The sequence below is a fragment of the Lithobates pipiens genome, unplaced genomic scaffold (genome assembly GCF_037356315.1).
Source record: "Lithobates pipiens isolate NorthernLeopardFrog02 unplaced genomic scaffold, aLitPip1_a1.2 Scaffold_1, whole genome shotgun sequence".
NCBI lineage: Eukaryota > Metazoa > Chordata > Amphibia > Anura > Ranidae > Lithobates > Lithobates pipiens.
In genome coordinates this window covers 50,674,691-50,701,285 of record NW_027507685.1, presented here as the reverse complement: position 1 = coordinate 50,701,285, position 26,595 = coordinate 50,674,691, and the positions used below count along the sequence as shown (strand labels likewise).

The 26,595-nt window shown below is 44.2% G+C and overlaps 1 protein-coding gene across 2 annotated transcripts in view; it reads left to right on the top strand.

Moving 5' to 3' along the window:
- Positions 1–26,595, top strand: part of STK26 (serine/threonine kinase 26) — a 179,823-nt gene that overhangs the window by 127,868 nt on the left and 25,360 nt on the right. For both annotated transcript variants that reach the window (XM_077493978.1, XM_077493977.1), the window contains 4 exons: positions 2,776–2,884; positions 2,975–3,132; positions 10,240–10,425; positions 17,143–17,285. In XM_077493978.1, the coding sequence (XP_077350104.1) occupies positions 2,776–2,884; positions 2,975–3,132; positions 10,240–10,425; positions 17,143–17,285 (596 nt within the window). The remainder of the gene's footprint in view (positions 1–2,775; positions 2,885–2,974; positions 3,133–10,239; positions 10,426–17,142; positions 17,286–26,595) is intronic.

The following is a 26,595-nucleotide window of genomic DNA, read 5'->3' as shown; positions in this document are numbered from 1 at the left end:
TTCTAACACCTGGATACGTTTATTTGTGAACCATTCCTTTGTAGATTTTGCTGTATGTTTGGGATCATTGTCTTGTTGGAAGATAAATCTCCATCCCAGTTTCAGGTCTTTTGCAGACTCCAACAGGTTTTCATCCAGAATGGTCCTGTATTTGGCTGCATCCATCTTCCCCTCAATTTTAGCAATCTTCCCTGTCCCTGCTGAAGAAAAGCAGGCCCAAACCATGATGGTGCCACCACCATGTTTGACAGTGGGGATGGTGTGTTGAGGGTGATGAGCTGTGTTGCTTTTACGCCAAACATATCGTTTTGCATTGTGGGCAAAAAGTTTGATTTTGGTTTCATCTGACCAGAGCACCTTCTTCCACATGTTTGGTGTGTTTGCCAGGTGGTTTGTGGCAAACTTTAGACGAGACTTTTTATGGATATCTTTGAGAAATGGCTTTCTTCTTGCCACTCTTCCATAAAGGCCAGATTTGTGCAGTGTACGACTGATTGTTGTCCTATGGACAGACTCTCCCACCTCAGCTGTAGTTCTCTGCAGTTCATCCAGAGTGATCATGGGCCTCTTGGCTGCATCTCTGATCAGTCTTCTCCTTGTCTGAGCTGAAAGTTTAGAGGGACGGCCAGGTCTTGGTAGATTTGCAGTGGTCTGATACTCCTTCCATTTCAAAATGATCGCTTGCACAGTGCTCCTTGGGATGTTTAAAGCTTGGGAAATCTTTTTGTATCCAAATCGGCTTTAAACTTCTCCACAACAGTATTACGGACCTGCCTGGTGTGTCTGAGACTATCGCAGAGCAGGTGCATTTATACAGAGACTTGATTACACACAGGTGGATTCTATTTATCACCATCAGTCATTTAGGACAACATTGGATCATTCAGAGATCCTCGCTGAACTTCTGGAGTGAGTTTGCTGCACTGAAAGTAAAGGGGCTGAATAATTTTGCACGCACCACTTTTCAGTTTTTTATTTGCTAAAAAAGTTTAAAATATCCAATAGATTTCGTTCCACTTCACAATTGTGTCCTACTTGGTGGGAGGGGTTATACTTCCTGTCTGAAGACCTTTGGTCTACCAGGGTCCATTCACCTAATGTAGTATAACCCAGCAGGTAATGCCTGACTTTGTCCCATGATGTACTCTAAAGGATTGTACAGGTAAGTATGATGTAAAAATCATTTATAATGTCCTTCTGTATTGTAAATATGAAGACCTAAATCCAGTACTTTGTTGCACAAAACTGAATATTAGTACAGTAGTTCAAATTTGCCTCCAAGGCAGCCCATATATGGATATTTTTTTTTTCTTTCGGTTGAACGATTCACCCATCCAAACATTTGAGGTGGGTGGGGGAATCCTTCACGCTGTGGTATTGTATTCAGATAGTGGGGAGCCTTCCCTGTCATTCGCATACAATGATCATTGTTGCCAGTAAAACCAGCCTGCTCATACATCATTCGAAATTCTGCCATTCCCTGCTGAACCCACCAAATTTCCATCCATTTATGACCAATTTAAAGTGGCACTTCAGTCTTTTATTTTTATTTTATTTTTTTATCTTAACATCTATTAAATCTTCTGCCCTTTTTTTAACTTTGGATAGTAAAACATTTTTACTCAATGAGGTCAATGAGAGTCAAGGGTCAAACGGGTCAATGAGAGCTGGAGGTGTGCCTCTGAGTAAATCCAGAAAGTTAACAGGCAGCAGCTTCAGCCGCCCACAGTTAAAGTGGATGCAGCCAGGCTCGTGGAGGGAGATTTCTGTATCAAATTTGACAAGTACAAAATCACAGTATATATAAAATATGCAAAGTGGTTGGAGGGAAGCTTCAGAATGGCAAAGATGGTTTTTATTACAAATTATGTGAGCAGACTTTAGTTCCTCTTTAATAGGATAGCTGTATGGAGAGAACACATTTGACCTGTAAGCACTGAAAGATTTTACACTCGATGGTTTTATATAGTTATGTACGTCCACTTGGCTTGTGTTTGGACATCATCTAAAATTTGCAGCAGTTGGTGAGCCAGCTGCTATAATGTCCAGAGCAATATCTTTCCTATGAAATGGTGCATACAGATTTCTACACCCTTGGCCTACTGTCTCAAAGGAAGAAAGGCTGTGTGTTTTTGTTTTTAAGAAAGGTGAATGTTACAACTGTGGCTAGCTTTAAAGTTGTTGTAAAGGGTTTATAACCACTTTAAACTGGATTTCTCCTAAACCTGCATGGAGCTGTATTTGCACATGCTGATGTAATGCGGCACATGCACACTTAAGCCTGCTGAAGCAATGGCACGTACGTGCCGTTACTTCAGTTGTGCTGTGCCGTTCCCACGCATGCGTGGGAGTGTCATCGCGGCTCCAGCCAATCACAGCGCCAGTGCCGCGATACCTGAAACTAACCTCCAGGATGGATGTCGCCGGCCGGAGGGGGAGACGAGAGGGGCTTCGTTCTCAGGTAAGTAATTCATAATGAGCTAGTATGCATACTAGCTCATTGTGCATTTTATCTTGCAGGGTGTTTCCCCCCCCCCCCCCCCCATTGGGGTTACAACCACTTTAAAGGGTTCTCCTGTCTAAAGTCTTCTTGGCTGCAATGCTGTGCTGTTCTGAGTTGTAAAGTGTGTGTATATGTATGTATATATGTATGTATATATGTATATGTGTGTGTATATGTATATATATATATATATATATATATATATGTGTGTGTGTGTATATGATATAATTTTTTTTTTTTTTTACATTTATTTATGAACTGTTCTCTTTCAGCTACGTGTTGGTCCTTTTGATGAACTCCAGATTGCAACCATGTTGAGAGAAATCTTAAAAGGTCTTGATTATCTGCACTCAGAAAATAAAATTCACAGGGACATCAAAGGTTTGCACAAGTAACATTTTTTTATTAACAACCTACCCCCTAACTACAGCTGTGGTACATTCTGGCTTAATTTACTTTTGTATCTTCCAGCTGCCAATGTCCTACTGTCTGAGCAAGGGGATGTCAAACTTGCTGACTTTGGTGTTGCTGGACAGCTAACTGATACGCAGATCAAAAGAAACACCTTTGTAGGTACTCCTTTCTGGATGGCACCTGAAGTCATACAACAATCTGCTTATGACTCCAAGGTAAGAATGAGGTGTCCCTAAGCTTCAAATTTGTTTTTCATAACCTTGCATAATTGCACTGGATGTTCTGCCTTGTTTGGCCAGTCAGTGATTGTAAATGTAAAAAAAAAAAAAAAATGTATACTTGTCTGAGCAGCCCCGAACCTCCTCTCAGGCCACCCACCACTGCCGCTAGCTCTTCCACTTCACTGAGTGCCCACATAGCCACTTTCCATGTGGACTCATATGCAGGCTTGCTCCTAAGCTTCGCTGTCTGTTTCTGACAAGGACAGCGGTACTCGGCCCTGGCTCCATTCACTTGTCACTGGCTTTGATAGCAGCAGTAGCCAGTGGCCTCAGCAAAGCCAGTGAGACCAGAAAGTGAGGGGAGAAAAGTAAATACAAAAAAGTATTTGATACCCTGCTGATTTTTTTATTTTTTATATATATATATATATATATATATATATATATATATATATATATATATATATATATATATATATATATAATCTATCCACTGACAAATGACCAGTCTAATTTTAATGTTAGGTTTATTTTAACAGTGAGACGGGATAACAAACACCCAGAAAATCTAATTTCAAAAAAAGTTATAAATTTGCATTTTAATGATTAACCCTTTCCCGCCGAGCGTACGCACATCTGCGTACTCGGCTTCCGGGGGTTATACTGGGATGATGCCCGCACCTGCAGGCATCATCCCGGTACCGTTTTTTACAGCAGGCGATTGGCTATCCAGGCATAACAACCGATGCGGCTAAAAGCCGCTCGGCTGTTATGCCGGAGGAGCGGGAGGGGACGTCCCCCCCTCCCGCCGCCTCTCGCCGCTGTTACCGGTGCTCCCGCTCGATCGGGAGCACCGATTAAACATCCGTCGGCTCTGGCTGCTGGGGAGGAACTGGAACGAAGCCGTAATCGGCTTCGTTCCAGTCTCCTCATCGTAAACACGGAAGCGACGTCATGACGTCACTTCCCGTTTACTCGGCTGCCAATGGCGCCGGTTTTAAAAAAAATATCCGGTATTCAGAATCGCCGTTTTCGGCGATCTGAATACATTGAAGTGTAAAGGAGGGGTGGGGGGTCTTTTAGACCCCCGATCCCTCCATAAAGAGGACCTGTCACCACCTATTACTGTCACAAGGGATGTTTACATTCCTTGTGACAGCAATAAAAGTGATCAAATTTTTTTTTTTTTTTTTAAACAATTTAGTCATTTAAAAATAAATAAAATAAATAAAAAAATAAAAAAAAAATTTTCAAAGCGCCCGCCGTCCCCGCGAGCTCGCGAAGCAAAGAAAACGCATACGGAAGTCGCGCCCGCGTACGTAAACGGTGTTCAAGTCACACATGTGAGGTATCGCCGCGATCGTCAGAGCGAGAGCAATAATTCTAGCAGTAGACCTCCTCTGTAACGCTAACCTGGTAACCGTAAAAAATTTTTAAAGCGTCGCCTATTGAGATTTTTAGGTACCGTACTTTGTCGTCAATCTACAAGTGCGCGCAATTATAAAGTGTGACATGTTTGGTATCTATTTACTCGGCGTAACATTATCTTTCACATTTCGCAAAAAAATTGGGCTAATTTTACTGTTTTGTTTTTTTTTTATTCATGAAAGTGTCCCTTTTCCCAAAAAGTTGCGTTTAAAACACCACTGCGCAAATACCGTGTGACATAAAATATTGCAACAATCGCCGTTTTATTCTCTAGAGCCTCTGCTAAAAAAATATATATAATGTTTGGGGGTTCCAAGTAATTTCCTAGCAAAAAATATGGATTTTAACTTGTAAACACCAAATTCCAAAAATAGGCTTAGTCATGAAAGGGTTAAAATAAGTATTTGATCTTCTATCAGTCAACAAGATTTCTGACTCCCAGGTGTCATCCATATAGGTAACGAGCTGAAATTAGGAACACTTAGACCCCTTTCACACTGGAGCGCTTTGCAGGTACTACAGCACTAAAAATAGCGCCCTGAAAGAGCCGCTGAGCAGTGCACTGGCCGGACGCCAAAAAGTTGTGTTAGCAGCATCTTTGGTGCGATTAAGGAGCGTTGTGTATACCACTCCTGCCCATTGAAATGAATGGGGCAACCTGGCTATGCCGCCAGCAAAGTGAGGCTGCAGCAGCGCTTTGCGGTGGTTTTAACCCTTTCTCGGCCGCTAGCAGGGGGGTAAAAATGCCCCCCACTGCCGACAACCGGCGCTAAAACAACGGCAAAGCAGCGCTAAAAAATAGTGCCATTTTACTACCGGCGGTACTCTCCACCATGGCCAAGACCAAAGAGCTGTCTAAGTATGTCAGGGACAAGATTGTAGACCTACACAAGGCTGGAATGGGCTACAAGACCAGAAGAGGGTGACAGCAGCAGCACACTGAGCTTCCCAGTGAAAGTCTGTGCAGGGGAAGCATGTCAGGCTAGGTCTGATCATTGGAGGAGAGCAGACTTGGTTCCCAGCACAGCTAGAGAACTGACTACGGTTTGTTTTACTTGGTGTGATCAGTTTCTAAAAGGAAAGCAGAGGGGCTGGCAGGGACACCAGGGATTTCACACAAAGGAAGCAATACAAAGAGGACAGGATATGTTCTCCTAAAAGTACAGCAGGAACATGAAGTGTTGGGATAACAAAACACTTAAGGCTGCAAAGGCAGCTGATCGAGGTTGTGCACATGTCATGGTTGCAATACTTCATTTTGAGATGCTTCAAAAATGATACCCTGTTTTTGAATGGGAATACCGAGTTGCAACTACGAATCTATTTGGCTGTTGGATGTGATGCAATATTCCTTTTTGAGCCCTTACATGTTGCTTTCCATTAAATTCTGAATGTCCTAATAGACGGGGCCAACCTTTTGTGGGTGTAGCACTACTGTACTACTGTAATTCATGTAATTAAGTGGTTGTAAAGCCTAACTATTTTATACATTAATGCATTCCTTGGTGTCCCATTCATTGCTATGGGGGAGGGGGTTGTGGGAACTCTATTTACAGAGCTCCCAATCTGCCCCAAAGATGCTGATTGCAGGACTTATCGTAACATCCTGCAAGCGTGCCGCCCTAGTTTGAAAAGACACACTGCAATGAATGGGAGGAGCTTTTCAGGTGCTTTTCAGAGGCTATTTCTAGCACTAAAATGCCTGAAAACCGCCTCTGTGAAAGTAGCCTAAGGCAGTCTGGAACATGGATTGGTTAGTATCACCTTAAGTTGGGGATATGGGCAGGTGACAAATCTCTTTAAAGTGGAAGTCCAGTCAAAATTTATATTTTTCCTATTATGTTAAATATGATCTTTGATATTCATTTTCTGGCTAGCTGATTGTCTGGTTTTAATAAGGCTTTCTAAGCTACCCAATCGGCTTCTTCCTGTTCACTGATGCCATCTCCCTTTATCTGAATTTGTTACGCTGCCTTTCACTTCCTGAAAAGGTTTTTGGTTGTTCTTAGATGAGACAAAATACATGTGGTCATGTGCTGTCTATCAGCTGATTGGCAAGAGGGAGGGCAATTAAAGCTCTGTAACACAGGGGTCCATACCAAGAAGTTCATATGACAAAGACTACTGGTGATCTCGGGGTGCTGACTGCGAATGGCTGCCAGCTCAAAACAAGCTAGAAGAGACTCTAGAATAAAGGCATCATCTAAGTGCAGCATATATGCACTTTAATTCCAAAGAAATTACAAATGGGAACCTGCAGGATAAAATATGTTGGCGCATGTAGGATTATAGTTTGTTCATCCACTCCTGGGGAAGACTGACTGCTTGCAGGTGGGAGAGGTAGCTGGTCTGTCTGGCTGCACTGGTGGCCCCCAGCGTTCCCAGAGGCTCAGGACATCTCAGAAGCAGCAATCAATGTCACTTTTGGATGGAGAGAAGTGCACGTTCTTCCCATCTCTTTATTCTGGAAGTGACAGATGGAGAACTTTGTGTCCAAAGTCACATGACAAGTCATACTAGTGTAAACAGAGCCTTAGTGCGGTTGCCTGCACTGTTCCTTTAGTGTATAGTGATCATTGTAAACTGTGAGCTGAGACCCCAGGGCCCTTCCAGCTACACTTAGTCACACTGTATACTATACTGTATACTATATGTGCACTGGACCTTCCCTGCCTGTGTGGATGGGTGCTTTATTTTTTCTCATGAATCGGGATGTACAATGCATCCTTACTGATGAGAGAACACTGGATAGTAACCTATGATCAGCTCCTCCCATCCTGTGTACACCCACTGGCTACACAAGAACACTGTCCCTCCCTGGAAGTTATGTCACTAGCTTTCAGTAACCACACCCATTGGCTACTTTTAGACTCAAAAGGGAGTAGAATTGAAATCATGTGAGCAACTGGATACTGCAAAATAAAGGTTGAAAAACTGGGATTTTTTTTTTTCATTTTGAGGCATAAGGCTGAAATTGGCTCACGTTAATGATTGCAGGGGAGAATTTAAGTATTGGGGGTGGGCTTCCACTTTAAATTTGCTGTATAGGCTCTGTCATCTGGTCACCCTAGGTAAATGGTGGCTATTCCTGTCCCATATTGCTATAGAAATGCAAAGACTGTCATGCCTTCTGAGCAGGAGAAATGGCCGGCTGAAATGCCACTTGTGGTAGTTTTCTTTATTTAGTTTTTTTCCCTCCATGTGTTTAATGGGCCCTTACACTTGGAAGATTAGCATGCCAATGGATTCATTGTTGTGCTCATCTGTCAGTGCAAGGGCAGATTAAATACTAGTGACCTGAAACACTACTACATTTTAAGCTCTAAATATCAGACATGATGCAAAAAACACAATTGTGAAATTGGATATAATGGTTTATACTCTGAAAGTAGATAACTCAGCCCTTATAGTTGGTCTTATACTCATTTACAGATATTTCAGACTTGCCTTCAGGCATCCTGTGAAGGAGCAGTGTGATTACAGAATTCTCTCAGGACACTGGAATGATATGCTGGGCATCTTGCTAATTATTGGCCTGAGCCTCCAGTTTTGCTTGTGGCTCTATCTTCTCTCTGTGCATTGGAACTGTACTTCAAGTTGTGGTTTATCTGTTCAGACGGCAATAAAATATAATAGACTATTTCCCCCACTGCATAAGGATATCAATTTGTATAGGTACTACATGCATGAGAAAATGGTCAATGACATGATATCTGAGCAGTCTTCATGTATCAGAAGTTTCTTCACTGAAGTCAGATATTGTGTTGAAAATTTTTGATTATGTAGATCTGTAAATTCATACAGTTAGAACCTGTTCACACTAGACCATTGTTTGGTATTTTTCTGCACTGAAAGAATGACAATCGCTGCTATGGTACATATCACCTGTGTGCATGTGCCGCTGAAGTCAGTGGCTCATTGCGAATGGGGAATATCTCCTAAACTGTACAGGTTTAGCAGATATTCTTTTTACCTACAGTTAAGCCTTATTGGACTATACAACCGCTTTAAAGACCTTAGGTGATTTCCTCCCAGTCAGTCACCATTGAAAGAATTGTATGAAAAGATGCTCTTTTTTTATATAAATATTAACTGTAATGCAGACCATTGCATGTCACTGTTTTGTAGCTGCGTAGATCAGCATTGTAGGCAACCACAACTAAGGAATCTGTTTTCTAGCCTTCTTATGGAAGAAGTAACGTGTGTTGATGTCTCTTAAGCTAAGGCCTCATGCACACGGATGTTTTTACAGCCACTTTTTGAGCGTTTTTTGCAGCATTTTTGCAGCTTAAAAACACCTGTCCATGTTAGTCTATTGCTTCATGCCCACCTGGTGTTTTTAAGCTGTAAACAAAACCCAGGACCGGTGCATTCTGAGGCTTCAGCGTTAGAGCTGTAAAGACGTCAGCAAAAGGTGTTAAACGTGAATTAATGAGGCTTAACGCTGTGTTAAGCCTCGTCCGGCGTTTTTGTCTATTCAATATCAATGGTTTCCTATGGGGGCCATTGATTTGAATAGAGGTCGTACCAGAAGTCAGATCAATCTTGAAGGGGAATCCTGCAAATAATTGGAAAAAAATAAAATAAAAATTGCGTGAGTCCCCCCCAAGACGGTACCAGACCCTTCTCTGGTGCCTTCTGCAGGGCTCCAACGCTATATTCTTCCAGCTCTTTTATTAGCGTTGGCCCGGTCTTCTCAGTCTCTGTGCCCCAAAGCACCAACCCCCCATGATGAGGGCATGTGGCTTGGTATGGTCCAGGACGGTGGGGGGACTGGTATGGATTTAGTCGGTGTGGGGGTTCCCCTTAAGATCCATACCAGACCGAAGGGTCTGGTATTGTCGGGGGGGGGGGTCCTCATGCAAATTTGTTTCAAATTTTTGTGGGGTTCCCTCTTCAAGATTCTCAGCGCGCAAGTCGGATCATCTTAATCCGACTTCTGGTGCAACTTCTATTCAAATCCAATGTGCTCCCATAGGGAATCATTGATTTTTAAATAGAGACAGAGAAATGCGGCTGAAAGCTAGAGCGGCTTAACGTGCATTGAATTTAATGCAAAACACGGTTAAAAACGCGTTTTTTAACGCTGATTTTTTCCTGGCTTCTGTACTAGCTTTACAGCCCATTTGTTAATCCGTGTGCATGAGGACTTACTGTTACATGCCTGTCAAATATTTTCCCTTTTGTCCCAGTGAAGAGGAAAGGAGACATCTCCAACAACCACACAGAAATAAAAACCTAATAAAGGTTCTAATCTTTCCTGCCCCATCCTTTTGACTGAAATTCCATATTAATCTCAGTGTGTTCACACACAATCGGAGCTGGTTAATCTAGCTAAAGTGAATCTGACAAAGTAAACACCTGTATGATTACACTGATAGCAGCAGCTATCCTCTGCTGTATGATGATCAGTATCTCATCCTTAATGATTAGATATTGCTCTATAGTAGGGGCTGTGTTTGCCTTATATAGGCAACTAAGTGAAAACTGGCATTATGAACAAATGTCTAAAGGCCCTCGGTTTTCAGTGCCAACTGTTGGACGTGTAGCTGCCACCCTTTTAAAGTTACTAGGACACTTAATGAGCAGTAAACAGTACCGTATGCACTCTATAACAATATTTTTCCCTTTTTGGCGTGTAATCTAATGTAAAATGTGTTATTTTTCTCTTAGGCTGATATTTGGTCATTGGGCATAACAGCAATCGAATTAGCAAAGGGTGAACCACCAAACTCCGATATGCACCCGATGAGGGTTCTGTTTCTCATCCCTAAAAATAACCCACCCACCTTATTGGGAGATTTTAGCAAACCATTTAAAGAGTTTGTCGATTCCTGCCTCAACAAAGATCCTTCATTTGTAAGTATTTTTTTTTAAGTTTTATTTTAGTAATTCATTATTTGCTGGTCGTACTTGTTGGGGTAAGTTCAATTGTTGGACCTCTCAAATAGTCTTGCACCTAATGCAATACTTTGTCAAAAAGGAGGCACTAAGAGCAAAACATACCTGCTTGTGACATTTCCTAGAAAAAATCTTTTCCACTTAAAGCAGTATAAAACCGCTACAAAAAAGTCAGGCCTCTGCTGGTTTAAGTCATAATGTCCTAGTATGCCTAGGACATTATGACTGACTTGCCTGCACACAGAGCCCTCCAGTGCAGCGCTGCCATAGCTCTTGGTACTTCCATCTTCAGCCGGTCTGCCTTCCGGGTTCAAGGGCTCCGGTTGTATGAATGGCCAGGGCTGCATGCATGTGGAGGACATGGCGCTCTGCATTTCACAGTACAATGTATGCCCTGCAAGCAGAGCATCACTGGGCATGTGCGGGTGATGTCATCAGCTATTGCCGATGTGTAAAATCTCCTAAATTGTATATGCTTGAGAGATATATTTATTGTACAGATAAGCCTGATGGTAAGAAGTTAAAAAAAAAAAAAATTCTACCACTTTAGAAGAGACGATAAATATTTAATGTTCCTGCAAATACTATCAGCGCTGAATAAAAACAAAATGCCACCATTCATGAGGGATATTGGCCATTTCTGTCAGCTGCCTAAAACAAACGTTGACTTCCCTTCTGTGCCCAAGCAGTTGCCTGCTGTTTCTTGTATGAAATGTTCCTGGTATGAAGGAGTGTAGGGGTATTGATATTTTAAACCCTTATAGAGTAACGCCACTTTTGAGGAACACATTACCCTCCAAATTGAGCAATGTACGTTTCAAGGATTTTTAACAAACTTTGCCAGAGTACTGACATTTATTCTGAAGAAATGGCTCCTTTGTGTCCATATGCAAATTGAATGTGAATACGAGTTACTTGATAGCTGCTGCATCTGCAGGGCTCTAATGAGGGAAGTCACAGGGTCTGAATCTTTTTAGAAGTGATTTCCCTTTGGGACTATCTCACCAAAAATCATTATTTTTTGTCCCAGGGGATGTCCAAAATCTGACTTCTATCTTGGTACAGACTTTCTGGGAAAATAAGTAAGCTTGTTACACAAGCAATAAATTATGTTTTTTCAGGAGTATTCGGTAAAAAATGTACAGAACCCTTGCTGGTTGCTTTATTGCATTTTAAAAAAATGTACAGCCCTGTAGACTGAAAATGAAAGGTCATTTTATTAACCTTTAATTACAATATGACTTGTGTAGCAATTGTATACACTATATTGTGTGTTTTCTTTCTTCTTAGCTGTTGCTTAAAGAGGAAATAAACCCTAGTGGGTTTTTGCTTCCTGCAAAGTAAAGGCATAATGTGCTAGTATGCATCACATTCTAGCACATTATGTGACACTTACCTGCAAACAGAGCCCACGTCATCCCCGCTGCAGGCTGCATCCATCTTCACTCTTCGTTTCGGTGCCACAGACTGCGGCTGTGTGACTGGCCGGAGCCGTGTGACGTTGCTGCCACACATGGGAGCCTCCGATCACGGCACACGTTCCTGAAGAAATGGCATGGGCGGCTGTTTCTTTAGAGCACATGCACCAATGATATCGGCATAGTATACAGTAAATATCTCCTAAACAGCACTACTACTACTGGATTGTTAGTACAGCGGCTCCTCCTGAGTCCTGAGCGCTTAGTTTTTTTTTTTTTTTTTTCTTTTTTTTTTTTTTTTTCAGCCTGCTGGATTGAAGGAAAATGAGATTAGTGTGTACTAGGCTTAAGTGTAGGACCTGTCTGTCTCTCTCTGCTGAGAGCCTTTCCTGAATGAATCATTGGGTTTCTACTTAAACTGCTTTCTAGACCCTGGTGGGAGAACTGGGAAGGTTTGTGGGCAATTTGCACTGTGTCCTATGTGTGGAGCTCATTTTGCCAAGCAGTTAACTCGTGGGGTGTTTTACAAGTCCTAGGCTGTGGTGTGCAGCCGCAGTGCCCAGTTCCTGAGGACCCTGCAAGGTATTCCCGATTGGAATGCGGTGAAGATTAAGCTGATTTTTAGCTCTGCTACGTGTACTGTTAAAGGTTCCCATTGTGCTTTCCCCTGCCTGTGGTGCAGTCAGTGGTTTCTTTGGTCAGTGCTGGAGATATGCGCCAACCTCTTTGGTAACAGGGTGGTGTGACTCCACTGATTCAGTGAACAGGGGCAGCTAGCTGCCCATTGCACGAGTGCCATTTGTGCATATATGTTGCTGCACAGATGTGACTGGTAGATTGCAGGTGTTGGTGTGGGGATGCCATTTTGGTGTACAGCCCTTTCGCCGCAGGACGTGTGTTGCACAGTTCCTTATTAGGAGGCTTTAGTGCAACACCAAAGCCTCTAGGTGGACAGGGGCCTTGGGAGACCCTTGATGATTCCCACTTTACTGAAAGCCACAAAGCCCTCTTCTAGGGTTTACCACCACCCTTGGAAAGTGTATTTTGCTTGGTGTGAGAATGAAAAGCTTTATCCCAAGAAATACTCCATGGTTGGATTTTATTCTCTGTTCAGTCAGGTCATGAAATGTCCTGACTGAACAAAGAATACATTTGTGGGAAATCAGCCTGATGACATTGGCTGACCATCACTTGAACCAATTCAAGATATTTTTCTTCCTCTTTCACACAAGGTTGCCTTTCTTAAGGCTACCGTGTTGATTGGGGGGGGGTGTCTGATCTTGAAGTTTTAATCTGTAAGATGTCTTTTCTAATGCTTCAAAAAGACATGGTTATATTGAGACCACATTTCCCTCCTGCTTAAGGTGGTGTTGGTGTTTCATTTGATCCATGGAATAGTTGCCTTTTGCCCGCCTCCAAAACATCCTAAGGAGGTTTCTCACCACTGCTTGATTGTGGTTAGGGCTGTGCGTGTATACTTTACAGCCACAGCCTCGATTTGTCAAGCAAATTCCCTGTTCATGCTGTCTGAAACAGGGACGGCAGCCTCCATATTCACAAATGTCAGGTCGATTAGGCAGATCGTTACTCTGGTGAATGACCTGAAAGGTTAGAGTTCCTGTCTCTTCCATGAAGGATCACTCTACCAGAAGTGTTTGTGCTTTGTGGTCTTTTCAACATTAGGAGTCGCTTTCCCTGGTCCGTAAGGTGGCCATCTGGTCCTCTGCCCATTCACTAGGTTTTACCAGGTGAATGTGCAGGCCTTGGCAGAAGCTGGCCTTGGTAAGGAAATACAGGTGGCCATTGTCAGTTGTATTAAGAGAATTATTACTGTTGCCTATTGTTGGCTGGCCCTCTTGACATTAGACATTCAAAAGCAATCTACTAACTATTCTGTGTCATTGACTGAAAAATGATATTCCTTTTAGACTGAGCATGAGTTGCACCAACAACCTCCAGAAGTCTCTGTTCTGACTAACCGCTTGGGCCTTGTTTTGGACACAGACCAGGCTAAAGTGTTACTTCCTCAGCAATTGGTTTTTACCCTTCATGCTCATGCTCTGGACCCTTTACTCACAAAATCAGACAAAAAGGAAGATTTTTAATGTGTGCATGCAGTCTTTTTGAGGTGGTGGTGGTCGTCCAGTCTTCGTGCCTCTGCAGCTCAGTGTGCTTACTGCAATGGACAAATGCCCTTAATTCTTGGATCAGCCCATATGCCTGTCGGCAAAGCCAGGATATCTCAGACCTGGTGGCTGACGAGCCCTGTGCTGGAATTTGGAAATTCTTCTGTTAACCTGGACAGTTGCCAGCCTGTCAGGCTGTGGGAGGAGTCCTGGGATAGAAAATGGTGCAAGGGATGTGGCTGTGAAGGGAGCGCTGATTTCCCATGAACGTTCTTAAACTAAGGGTCATTCTCCTATCCCTGATGTGGTGGACCATCCAGCTTCAGAGATGTCCAAGGGTTCAATCAGATAACATCACAGCTGTGACTTGCATCAATCTTTGGGGCAGCACCAAAAGCTGCTTGGGCCTTTGAAAAGCAGACATAATTCTGACTGGGGGGTGAAGAAACCATTGGTACATGCTTTTCAGTACAGGTAGACAGGTTAATTGCCAGGCTCAGTGATCCAAGGGCCTTTTGGAGTGGATGTGCTGGTGACCCTGTGGTATCGGTTCCACTAATCTACACCTTCCCTACAGTCTTCCTCGACTGCTTTTGGAGGGTCAAAACTTCTCGGTGATGCCAAACTTGACCAAATGGGCTTGATACGCCTGGGGGGGCCTTTAACACCTGACCTGCTGTCTCAAGGGCCAGTCTACCAACCTACTTCATGGTCAGTAGCTCTGATGACTTTGCTGTTGAAACTTAAGTCCAGTCATCATACTTAGAAGGCCTACTTCTCATGGTGCAAGGTGTTAAACTTTCACCCTAGACACATCCTGTCTTCCTCAGTATTGTCTGGATCAGCACTTGGTCTATGGGCACCCTGAAGGGTCAGGTTTTGCCCTAGTCTTTCAGAGACCCCTGGCCACCCATAAACCTGTAAAGTCCTTTGTTTTTGGTTACACAGTGCAGCAAGGCATGTTTAGGTCTTTAAAGATGAGAGAGAGGCGCCTCTGAGTGTAGACTGTAAAATTCTTATTTAATGCACAGGTGGTTAAAAACACTCACATTAACAGGCAATGTAAAGATTCCAAACCGGAGGGAGACCCTCGCTGTCATCTGTATCCCTTGCGCTGGGAGTCCTGTCGGCGTGTGTCTGCTCCTGGGGGCTGTATTAGATGTGCAGAGCCATAATACTTGTATATGTTTAGGTCTTTGCTGATGGCCGCTTCGGCCTTAAGGTGCCTCAAGTCACTCTGAGTTTTGGATTCTGATTCCCTTCTTTTGGGCCTGTTGGCATTGTCTGCAGTGCTATCCACCCCTTAGTTGTGGTTAGCGATGTCTTAAGGTTTTGATGGAAGCATGTGTTTATACCGTACTATTAACATGTGCAGTCCTCTACATTGAAGGACACCAGCCACCCTCCTGTTTGCCATAGCATATCTTGTTTGCTAAAAAATTAAGGATTGTTGGGATTGTGAGGGGATGTATCCCTGCTCCATGGTATTGGCTCATGGTAAGTGGCCTCACCTGAAGATGGTAGCATAAAACCCCAGGCCTTGATTAATGGAATGGTGAGTCCTGTACTATACTCCAATTAAAGAATTTTAAAGGCAAGTCAAACATAGTGAAAAGCTCAACAAGGATCAGGGAGGGGGGCAGGTGAGAGCAGTGCATCAAACCCAGCTTGTGATCACTGGGCACACACAAGCCAATACTTTGTGCAGAAGTACTTTTAAAGCGTGTAAAAAGGTTGCTTGTCAAAAATGTTAAATCCTGCTGTTTTCGATGGCTTCGTATATGATGGACTAAAGATTATGCAAGGTTTAACACAAAATTGGGATGCGTTTAAAGAGCATCATACATTATCAGATAATCAGATCATTTTTCCTATAGTAATGTGTTGCTAAGGCCGCTAACACTTTTTTAAATGCCAGAACCTCAACATTGGATGGACCTCACAGGGGTTAAACCTCCAGGTGGTTTCTGGATCTGCACCTCCACAAATTTCTTCCTCACACCTCCTTTGTGTTATCTCATTCACCTTGCTTATTGGGCGCCTAAACCCCCAGCCCCTCGCCCAGACCAATTTTCAGCTTTTAGCGCTGTTACTCTTTGAGCAACCATTGCAGGGTTTTTTTTCTACTTTTTTTTTTTTTACCTTTTTAATAAATTATGTGTGTAAAAAAAAAAAATTGCCACTTAGTATGCCATTGCCCAACCCTCCTGTTTTCACTGTAAGCACCCAAGCTGACCAGAATACCTGGATGCTCTGTATATTTTCATTGAAGCCCCCATTGACAGTTTCATTGAAACTGACCTGCACATGCCCAAGGATTAACCCTGTGAGTTCCACAGTGAGTATAGCATGCTATGCTGCATAGACAGACTGATTTTACTGTTGTGGATTAAGTAAAACTTTAAAGCCTAAGTTTATACAAAATAAAAAAAATGGCACAAGGAAGACCTACTAGTAATCTGTGTCCCTTGTGCTGCTCCTGGATTCTCTGAGCCCCCCCATCCAACACACCCCTGCCGGCATAATCTTCCGGCACAGCAAGCATTAATAGAACCAAGGGAGCTATGACTGTCACTCGAGTGCCTAACTATGCCCACCCAGCTCTGCCATTCATAGAAGCTGTACTACAGCTTCTATGACTGAAAAATAATCCAAGGGTGAAGGATGGGGTGATTGAATGTTCTGCCTCTTTAATTCATAGATGTTTTATACATGAAACTGTAGCACATTCTCTATGCATGGCAGATCTGGGCAGGCATAATTGGACACTCAAGTGCCTGTCACAGCTCCCTATATTCAGTTAACCCCAACGCACAGGAATGTTACGGGGTGGGGAGGGAGAGCGACGGATGAAGATTTCTAAGCTTTCAGAAGCCAGCATCACAAGGGGACACATCAGATTAAAATAAGTCATATAAAATATGGATGCAAGTTATAGCAGAGCAATGCTTCCTGGCCACAAGGTGTGAATGATGATTTTGGAAGAATAACTTTTTTTCGGGTATATCAGTAATTACTGTGATCATATACTCAAATTGTATGTGCAAAATCTGTCGTCCTTTGAGCATATTTCTGTTTAATGTAGCAGAGGAAATATTGGTTAAGTCTTTTTTATTTTCTCTTTCCATCAGCGACCTACAGCCAAAGAACTTCTTAAGCACAAATTCATTGTTAAAAATGCCAAGAGAACATCTTACCTAACAGAGCTGATTGACAGATTTAAACGATGGAAGGCTGAGGGTCATAGTGATTCTGGTTCTGATGATTCTGATACGTAAGTATTACAACTATAATTATATATTTTTGTTTAAAACTGATAGAGCAACCCATGTAAAGTTTTTTTTTTTTTTTTTTTTTTTTGGGCATTTTTGTCCCATAGTTAAAACAGGAAAGAGGAAATTCCTCAAAAGTGAGAGAATCCCCTGGTTGTTACCAGAGTCTCCAGAACACGTGTGCCCATTAGGTTTCCCTTCTACTCTTATTAGGACAAATTTCTTTCACTTTCCCTTTTGATAAGCATAAACAGGAAAACAGGGGACATACATCAGTAAAAACCTCACAGCTGTTCTATTCCCTCGCCAGTTTTGCCATTCGTTGTACTTAAAGTATAAAGTCACAACTTTTTGAATATAGTGGTGATGGATTAGGTTTTTATTGCTGTCGGTGCCCCCATTACATACAGTGGGGCAAAAAAGTATTTAGTCAGCCACGAATTGTGCATCCCACTTAAAAATATGAGGGGCCTGTAATTGTCATCATAGGTACACCTCAACTATGAGAGACAAAATGTGGAAACCAATCCAGACAATCACATTGATTTTTGAAATAATTGATTTGCAAATTATGGTGGAAAATAAGTATTTTGTCAATATCAAAAGTTCATCTCAATACTTTGTTATATATCCTTTGTTGGCAATGACAGAGGTCAAACGTTTTCTGTAAGTCTTCATAAGGTTGTCGCACACTGTTGCTGGTATGTTGGCACATTCCTCCATGCAGGGCTGGTGCAAGGATTTTTGGCACCCTAGGCGAAACCTCATTTTGCCGCCCCCATTGGCTCCGCCCCTGACTCCACCCCCAGAATACCGTTTCACCAGCGCTCAACAATTCCGCCTCACCAGCGCCCATAAATTACAGACTTGGGGGAACATTTGGCAGATCAGTCAATATAATAGATATATATATACACTCACATTTTAAAATTACATTTCATGGTCATCACATTCACATAATGTCATTCACATTAAGGCCCCTTTCACACTGGGGCGGTGTGGGCTTCAGCAGCAAAGCGCCGCTATTTTTAGCGGAGCTTTACTGTTGTTTTAGCGGCGGTATGCGGGGGTTAAAACTGCCCCGCTAGCGGCCGAAAAAGGGTTAAAACCGCCTGCAAAGCGCTGCTGCAGTGGCGCTTTGCCGGTGGTATTGCCGCGCTGCAACATTGATTTAGATGGGTAGGAGCATTTTAGGAGCGGTGAATACACCGCTCCTTCGCTGCTCCAAAGATGTGGCTAGCAGGACTTTTTTCACCATCCTGCTAGCGCACCACTCCAGTGTGAAAGCCCTCCGGCTTTCACACTGGAGTGAAAGGGGCGTTTTTTTTCAGGCGCTACGCAGACGCTATTTTTAGCGCTCTAGCGCCTGAAAAACGCCCCAGTGTGAAAGGGGTGTAAGGGCCGGTTCACGCGGCGCGGCGAGGCGTCTCCGACTTACCTCGCCGCGACCTGCGGGGAGCTCAGCGGCGACTTGCAGAGGACTTCTGTATAGAAGTCAATGCAAGTCGCCCCCGAAGTCGCCCCGAAGTAGTACAGGAACCTTTTTTCTGAGTCGGAGCGACTCGAGTCGCTCCTCTCAGAACGGTTCCATTGTACAGAACGGGGGCGACTTGCGGGAGCGAGGCGAGGCGAGCCGTGTCGCCTCGCCTCGCTGTGTGAACCGGCCCTAACAGAGAGAAAGCAACAGTTTTTTACTTACCTGTTGCTGGCACCAACTCCACTGTATTTGCTAGCCTGTGTACCTGCCTCGTGTGGTGCGGTGCCTCTTCTCTACCTGTTCCAGGCTGCACGTACCTGACCCCAAGCCCAGAGAGCGGCCGTCAGGTGCCACGCTGACGCCGTCATGCTGTAGCCTGTATCCCATGATGCATGCATGCTGCCTGCATCCATCCCTGTCCATCATTCGTTGCGGGGGGGCGGGACCAGGGGCTCCGTGCTATCAAAGGGCATGTGTAATTTCAGAGGAGGACTGACAGAGAGCGGAGGGGCGGAGCGGCTGCTACTGTGCCTGTGTGTGTGTCAGGCAGACTCATCATAGCTATTAGCAAATGTCCCAGACCGACGGACTGACAGGTGGGGGAGGGGGAGCGGCTGCAGTGTGCCTGCCTGTGTGGCATAACTATTTTCATAGACCATCGGATGATCGGAATGAAGTGGAGGGGGGCGGCTGCTGGTGTGTGTCATCATCACAGAGCGAGGACTGAGTCTGACAGAGAGCGGAGGGGAGGAGGGGGGCGGCTTCTGCCTGAGACACAGAGGCAGTGCGGTGTATGTTACTGGTCTGAATAGTGACACATGATGATACACTGCGTGAGCGAGATGATACCAGAAGAGAGTAGGATCACTGTGGAAAGCCAGAGCGGGGCGAGGGGGAGGGCGGATGGCGCCTCTGCTAGACATGGCACTGACATTCATAGTAGTTGCAGCAAGGCAGCCAGGAATAAAATACCCAGCGGCCGGGCGCCCTAGGCGGCAGTGCGCCCTAGGCGGTTGCCTAGTCCGCCTAGTGGTAGCGCCGGCCCTGCCTCCATGCAGTTGTCCTGTAGAGTAGTGATGTTTTGGGGCTGACGCTGGGCAACGCAGCCTTTCAACTCCCTCCAAAGGTTTCCTATGGGGTTGAGATCTGTAGACTGGCTAAGCCGCTCCTTTGTTGCCCGGGCGGTGTGTTTTGGATCGTTGTCATGCTGAAAGACCCAGCCATGTTTCATCTTCAATGCCCTTGCTGGTGGGAGGTTTGCACTCAAAATCTCATGATACATGGCCCCATTCATTCTTTCATGTACACTGATCAGTCGTCCTGTTCCCTTTGCAGAGAAACAGCCCCAAAGCATGATGTTGCCACCCCCATGCTTCACAGGTAGGTATGGTGTTCTTTGGGTGCAACTCAGCTTTCTCTCTCCACCAAACACAACAAGTTAGGTTTCTACCAAACGTTCTACTTTGGTTTCATCTGGCCATATGACATTCTCCCAATTCTCTTCTGGATCATCCAAATACCATCTAGCAAACCTCAGATGGGCCTGGACATGTACTGGCTTAAGCAGGGGGACACGTTTGGCACTGCAGAATCTGAGTCCCTGGTGGTGTAGTGTGTTACTGATGGTAGCCTTTAAGTTGGTCCCAGCTCTCTGCAGGTCATTCACTAGATCCCCCGTGTGGTTCTGGGATTCTTCCTCACCGTTCTTGTGATCATTTTGACACCATGGGGTGAGATCTTGCGTGGAGCCCCAGATCGAGGGAGATTCAGTGGTCTTTTATTACTTCCATTTTCTAATTATTGCTCTCACAGTTGATTTCTTCACACCAAGCTGCTTGCCTATTGCAGATTCAGTCTTCCCAGCCTGGTACAGGTCTACAATTTTGTTTCTGGTGTCCTTCGGCTCTTTAGCCTTTACCATAGTGGAGTTTGGAGCATGACTGTTTGAACTTGTTATCAGTATAAAACACCTGTCGAAAACCTCAAACAGGTGCCATTAATACAGGTAATGAGTGGAGGACAGAGGAGCCTCTTAAAGATGATGATGTAGGTCTGTGAGAGACAGAAATTGTTCTTGTTTGTAGGTGACCAAATGCTTTATTTTACACCATAATTTGCAAATGAATTCTTTCAAAAATCAGTGTGATTGTCTGGATTTGTTTCCACATGTTGTCTCTCATAGTTGGACTGCACAGGTTGGTGGCCCTGTTGTGGTGGCCCTGTTGTGGTGGCCCTGTTGTGGTGGCCCTGGTTATCCAGATTTGGGATAGCCATACGTGATTGATATAAGGCTAATGGTGACAATGCTTACAATGGTAAAAGGAAACTAGTATTTGCACCATTTGTGTTATTCTGATTAAGGACATATTACCTGCTAACTGTCATTAAGCACCTTATTAACCGCTCCACACTTATATTGGGCCTTCCATGGATGTATGGACTGTTTTCCAGCTGCAATATTTCCAGGAACTTTTACCTCCATCATTGATTAAATGTTTTCTGCATGCGCGTGCAACGATACACTTTTCATCTATTTGGAACAAGTAAAGAGGAATTAACTACAATCTAAATTAGGAGACCAAGTGTAATATCAAACTAGTCAGGCATATCTTTATATGTAATTTCATCTTTCTTAAATTTTCCGCGCACGTACTGTTGTATGTGTGCGCCGTTGAGGTGATTTCTCCTTGTACGATCCTTCTGCTTGGATCTAATGGCACCATTTGGAACCTTTTAAAAGAGGCAGTTTACCTGGTTTATGCGTGGAGGCATGGAGCTTGTTGGGCACGTGAGTCTGCAGGTTTTTGGATACCGCTGCATCTGGTTAAAGGGGACAGTGTTAAAACTGTAATAGCTGCTGTATACTGGATTACATTTAGAAGCTCAGAGGGAGTGCTGTCTTCCCATACTTGTAAGCAATGTCTTCCAGGAAAAGAGGAACAGGGAGCAAGACCAATACAGGGTTTCCTCTGAAGGTCCAGCGGCTTCTGGCTTGGCTGAGCCATTGCATTTGTCAGGCATTGTGGCCACAACTGGTGATTTGGCATCTGCCTTATCTGGCCTTGAAGGTAAAATAGCGGGTATGATTGCCTCTGTAACACAAGCAGGGAGAAAACTTAACAGATCTCCCTCTCCAGAGCCTGATCATGATGGTGAGTCATCTGAGCATCAGGACTCTAATAACCAGGCAGGACCAGGGGACCCAGTCCCAGAGCGGGAGGAGGATCTGGTCGCAAAGGATCGGGAAGAAGGAGAAGCTGAAGACTCTTCAACGGGAGAGTCTAGCTCGGACGAGCCATTCTCAGCCTCCCATTCCCAAAAATAGTTTGTCCATTCTCTGACAGATGGTTTGAGCTGGGTTACCCCCAGTCCAGGAAACTGGACCCTCCTGTTCTACTTTGGGTTCTCTTCGACCTCAGCAGGGTTACCAGGCATTTCCTATGCATCCGTTGCTAGATCAGGTGATCTTTGCAGGTTGGGATCATCCTGATAGGATATATTTGCCCCCAAAAAGTTTTCCCCTCTTGTATCCTATGGAGGAGAAATTCAAGAAGTGGGGTACACCTCTGGTGGATGGCGCCATTTCTTCAGTAAATAAAAATTTGACCTACCCGGTGGATAACGCCCAGGTATTTATTTAAGGATCCGGACGATTAAAAAGCTAGAAACCTTGCTAAAGGCCTCCTTTACAGTAGCTGGTTCAGCTGTTCAGCCGGCGATGGCAGTTATTTGCATCTGCTAGTCCTTAAAAAATCATGTTAAGAAATTTGTCAGGAACCTTCCTTGTCAAGGAGAAGCTACCGAGGAATTATCGGAGCTCCCTCGTACCTTATGCTTTGCAGTAGACGCATTAAAAGATGCTATCCAGCAGATATCTTGCTGTGCACTTCTGTCTGTGCATATGCGCAGGGTCTTGTGGCTAAACTGGTTGGCCGAAACACCATGCAAAAAGCTTCTTGCAGCTTTTCCCTTTCATGGTAAACGCCTGTTTGGCAAAGATCTGGATAGGTATATCCAAAAGATCTCAGGTGGGAAAAGCGCTTTGCTCCCTGTTAATAGGAAGCATAAGCGACCCTCCTTTTAAGATTCCCCATGCTCTAGGATCTAGTTCTTCTCCCAATCGGTATCGATGGCCTCAGCAGTACGGTTTTAAAAAAACACAGGGTCAGAAAGAACCCTGGATTCCAGGGTCAAACAAGTCCAGTTCCAAGTCTACCATGTGAAGGGGCGCCCCCACTCTTGCGGGTAGGGGGAAGACTTCGGCTGTTTTTGGATGCTTGGGAAAAACAGGTTCAGAACAAGTGGGTCATTTCCCTCATAACGTCAGGTTACAAGATAATTTTGGGAGTTTCCTCCAACTCGGTTCTTGAGCTCAAGGGTTTCGGCGGAACCAGAGAAAAGGAAATGTCTGCTCCTAGCCTTAGAGAATCTGCAAAAGCAGGGAGTAATCATCAAGGTCCCACACGGGGAAAGGTTCAAACCTGTTCACCGTACCGAAACCAAATGGGGTGGTAAGGCCCATTTTGGACCTCAAATCTCTCAATCTCCTTTTGTTTTGTTCTTTTTTTTTTTTTTTTTTTTTTTTTTTTTATTGCCACATCAGCGAATCTTTACCTGAGACTATAAATCAACTTGACGTTCATTGTTGTCTCTTGGAATTAATCCTCACATCATTGTGGCTGTTTTCTTGTTACTTGTATAATTAAATGTAAAATATTTATACAACATTTATTTCATGTTCTTAAAACTATTCTTATATCTTACTCCCATTATTTCACTAAAATTATATTAAAGTTATACTACCCCCCCCCCCCCCTCCCCTATCCCCTTGTCAGTAGTATCCCTGCTCCTAATATCCTGGTCTTTATGGTCTTAATTGTGCGGAGAAACTCCAGTCTCGCTTAAATTGTTTCCAACCTCTCCATTTTTTTAGAAATATTACCCTTTCCTCTTCTTCTCTCAGACACAGGCTTTCCATATTGTATATTTCTTCTACCGCATCTACCCACTCCCATATTGTTGGACACTCTACCTCTCGCCATTTTTTAGGGATCAGTTTTTTCGCAGCGTTTAATAGATGCGGGATGATTGTGTCCTGATATTGTTTAACCCCACCCTCCGTGCCATGAAAGAGTACTATCCAGGGGTCTGGTTTCAATGCTGTTTGAGTTATTTCCTTGATCATTTGGAGGATCCTTTCCCAATATAGTTTAATTTTGGCACACTCCCACCAAATATGTGTCATGGTACCTGTTTTTCCACAGCCCCGCCAACACTCGGCGGTCCCGCCTTGCTGGTATTTAGATACCTTATCCGGGGTGTTATACCATAGGGAGATAAGTTTGTAGTTCATCTCAGCTGTTTTATTATCCCTTGCCGAGCAGTGGGTCATTTTCAATATTTTATTTATTATTTCTTTACCTTTTTGTGATCCCAATTCCCTTTCCCATTTGTTTATATATGGCGGCGTATCTTTCCAGCTGGTCCGCATCAATAGCCCATATAGCTTTGATATTATACCCTTTGCTCTGTCAGCCGTACAAAGTTGTTCCAACCCTGTCAAATCCTCTGTCTCAATCTCCTTTTAAGATTCTAAGTGTCCGAAGTTTCCGTGTGAAATCAACTCGCTTAGTGGTAACATCCCTAAAGGTGATTACTTGGCGTCCATAGATATCGAGGATGCATACCTTCATGTGCCCATCTGCATGCCGCATCAACGGTTTCTGCGTTTCGTGGTAGAAGGGCGACATTTTCTATTCGTCGCATTGCCATTCGGTTTAGCCACGGCTCCTCGGGTCTTCACAAAAATTCTGGCCCCTTTATTGGCGGTCCTAAGATCCCAGGGAATTGCTGTGGTAGGATATCTGGACGATCATCTTTTTGAAGGATCGATCTCGTCCTGTCCTGGTCCAAAACATCTTAAAGACAAATTTTGCAACACCTAGGCTGGATTCTGAATATAAACCAATCAAACCTTCACCCCACTCAAGTATTAATGTACTTGGGCCTAAACTTGGACACTGTCCAAGAAAAGGTATTTCTGCCTCCCTGTAAGGATCAACTCCATAGTGGAGCTTGTCCGGAGGGTGAAAAGAGAAGAAAAACCATCTGTTCACCTTTGTATGAGGCTATTAGGCAAAATGGTTTCATCTTTCAGCACAGTCCCTTATGCTCAATATCACTCCAGGTTGTTCCAGAGCAACATTTTAGGGGCCTGGAACAAAACCAATCTAACTTTGGATCATCCTATGGTCTTGTCCCAACAGACTCTACAGAGCCTAACTTGGTGGTCAAAAACCAGCAATTTAAAGGTCGGAAAATTCTTTCCACCAGTGGCCTGGAAAGTTGTGACCACAGATGCCAGCCGCCTGGCCTGGGGAGCAGTGCTGGGGGAAGTATCGATCCAGGGACAGTGGTCTCAAGCCGAGAGGCCCATCAATCTCTTGGAGATTCAGGCAGCCCGACTAGCTCTGCATTTCTGGATGACCAAGCTACAGGGTCCCCCAGTCCGAGTTCAAACCGACAATTCCACAGTGGTCGTTTATATCAACCACCAAGGGGCCACCAGGAGCGTAGCGGCTCAAAGAGGGGGATCACATATTAAGATGGGCAGAGAGGCGTGTGCCGTTTCTGTCGGCGGTATTCATACCGAGGGTAGACAACTGGAAGGTGGACTATTTAAGTTGCCAAAAGTTGTTGCCAGGGGAATGGTCCCTTTATCCCAAGGTGTTTCTCCAGATTTGTCAGCATTGGGGGACCCCATATGTGGATCTCCTAGCATCCAGGTTCAATGCCAAACTGGACAGATTTGTGTCCAGAACCAACGATCCTCTTCCAGTCGGGACAGATGCATTGGCGACTCCTTGGCACCAGTATTCCCTGCTGTATGCCTTTCCTCCGATCCAAATCCTGCCTTATCTGCTGCGCAGGATACAGGAGGAACTAAGACCAGTGATCCTGGTGGCCCCAGCCTGGCCCAGGAGGTCCTGGTACATGGAAATTGTGAAATTGGCACTAGTTGACCCGTTGCTCCTTCCGTTACGCCTGGATCTATTGTCCCAAGGACCAATATTCCATCCTGCTTTACGGTCGCTGAATTTGACGGCCTGGCTATTGAGGCCAGGATATTAAAGGACCGCGGGGTTAGAGGTGCAGCCTTGTCCACTTTGATAAATGCTAGGAAACCGGTTTCCAGGGCCATTTACTACAGGGTTTGGAAATCGTACATTTCCTGGTGCGAAGGGAAAGGTTGGAACCCTCATAAGTATACAATTGGAAAGATCCTTGCTTTCCTTCAGGCAAAAGTATGCTTAAGATTGGCATTGGGCACAATTAAAGGTCAGATTTCGGCCGTATCTGTTTTTTTTTTCCAAAGACCAATTGCAGCTCTTTCCTTGGTGCGTACCTTTTAAGGGAGTGACACACCTAAGACTACCGATTTTAAGTCCCCCTTATGCCCCTGGGACTTGAATTTGTTACTATCAGGCCTTCAGTATCTACCCTTTTGAGCCTATTAAGCAGATTACTTTAGTCCTATTGACCAGGAAATTAGTCTTCTTAGTGGCCATATCTTCAGCGAGAAGAGTGTCTGCGCTAAACGCCCTTTCATGCAGAGAACCTTGATTCTGCACCAGGACAGGGCAGTCTTGCGCCGTCTGGAGTTTTTTTCCAAAGGTAGTTTCCAATTTTCATTTTAATCAGGATATCTTTCTGCCCTCCTTTTTTCCAAATCCCGGGTCTAAGAAAGAAAAGTTACTCCACTCGCTGGATGGTGGTACGGGCTATTAAAGTCTACTTAAGGGCGTCAGCTCCTTTCAGGAAAACTGACTCTATAT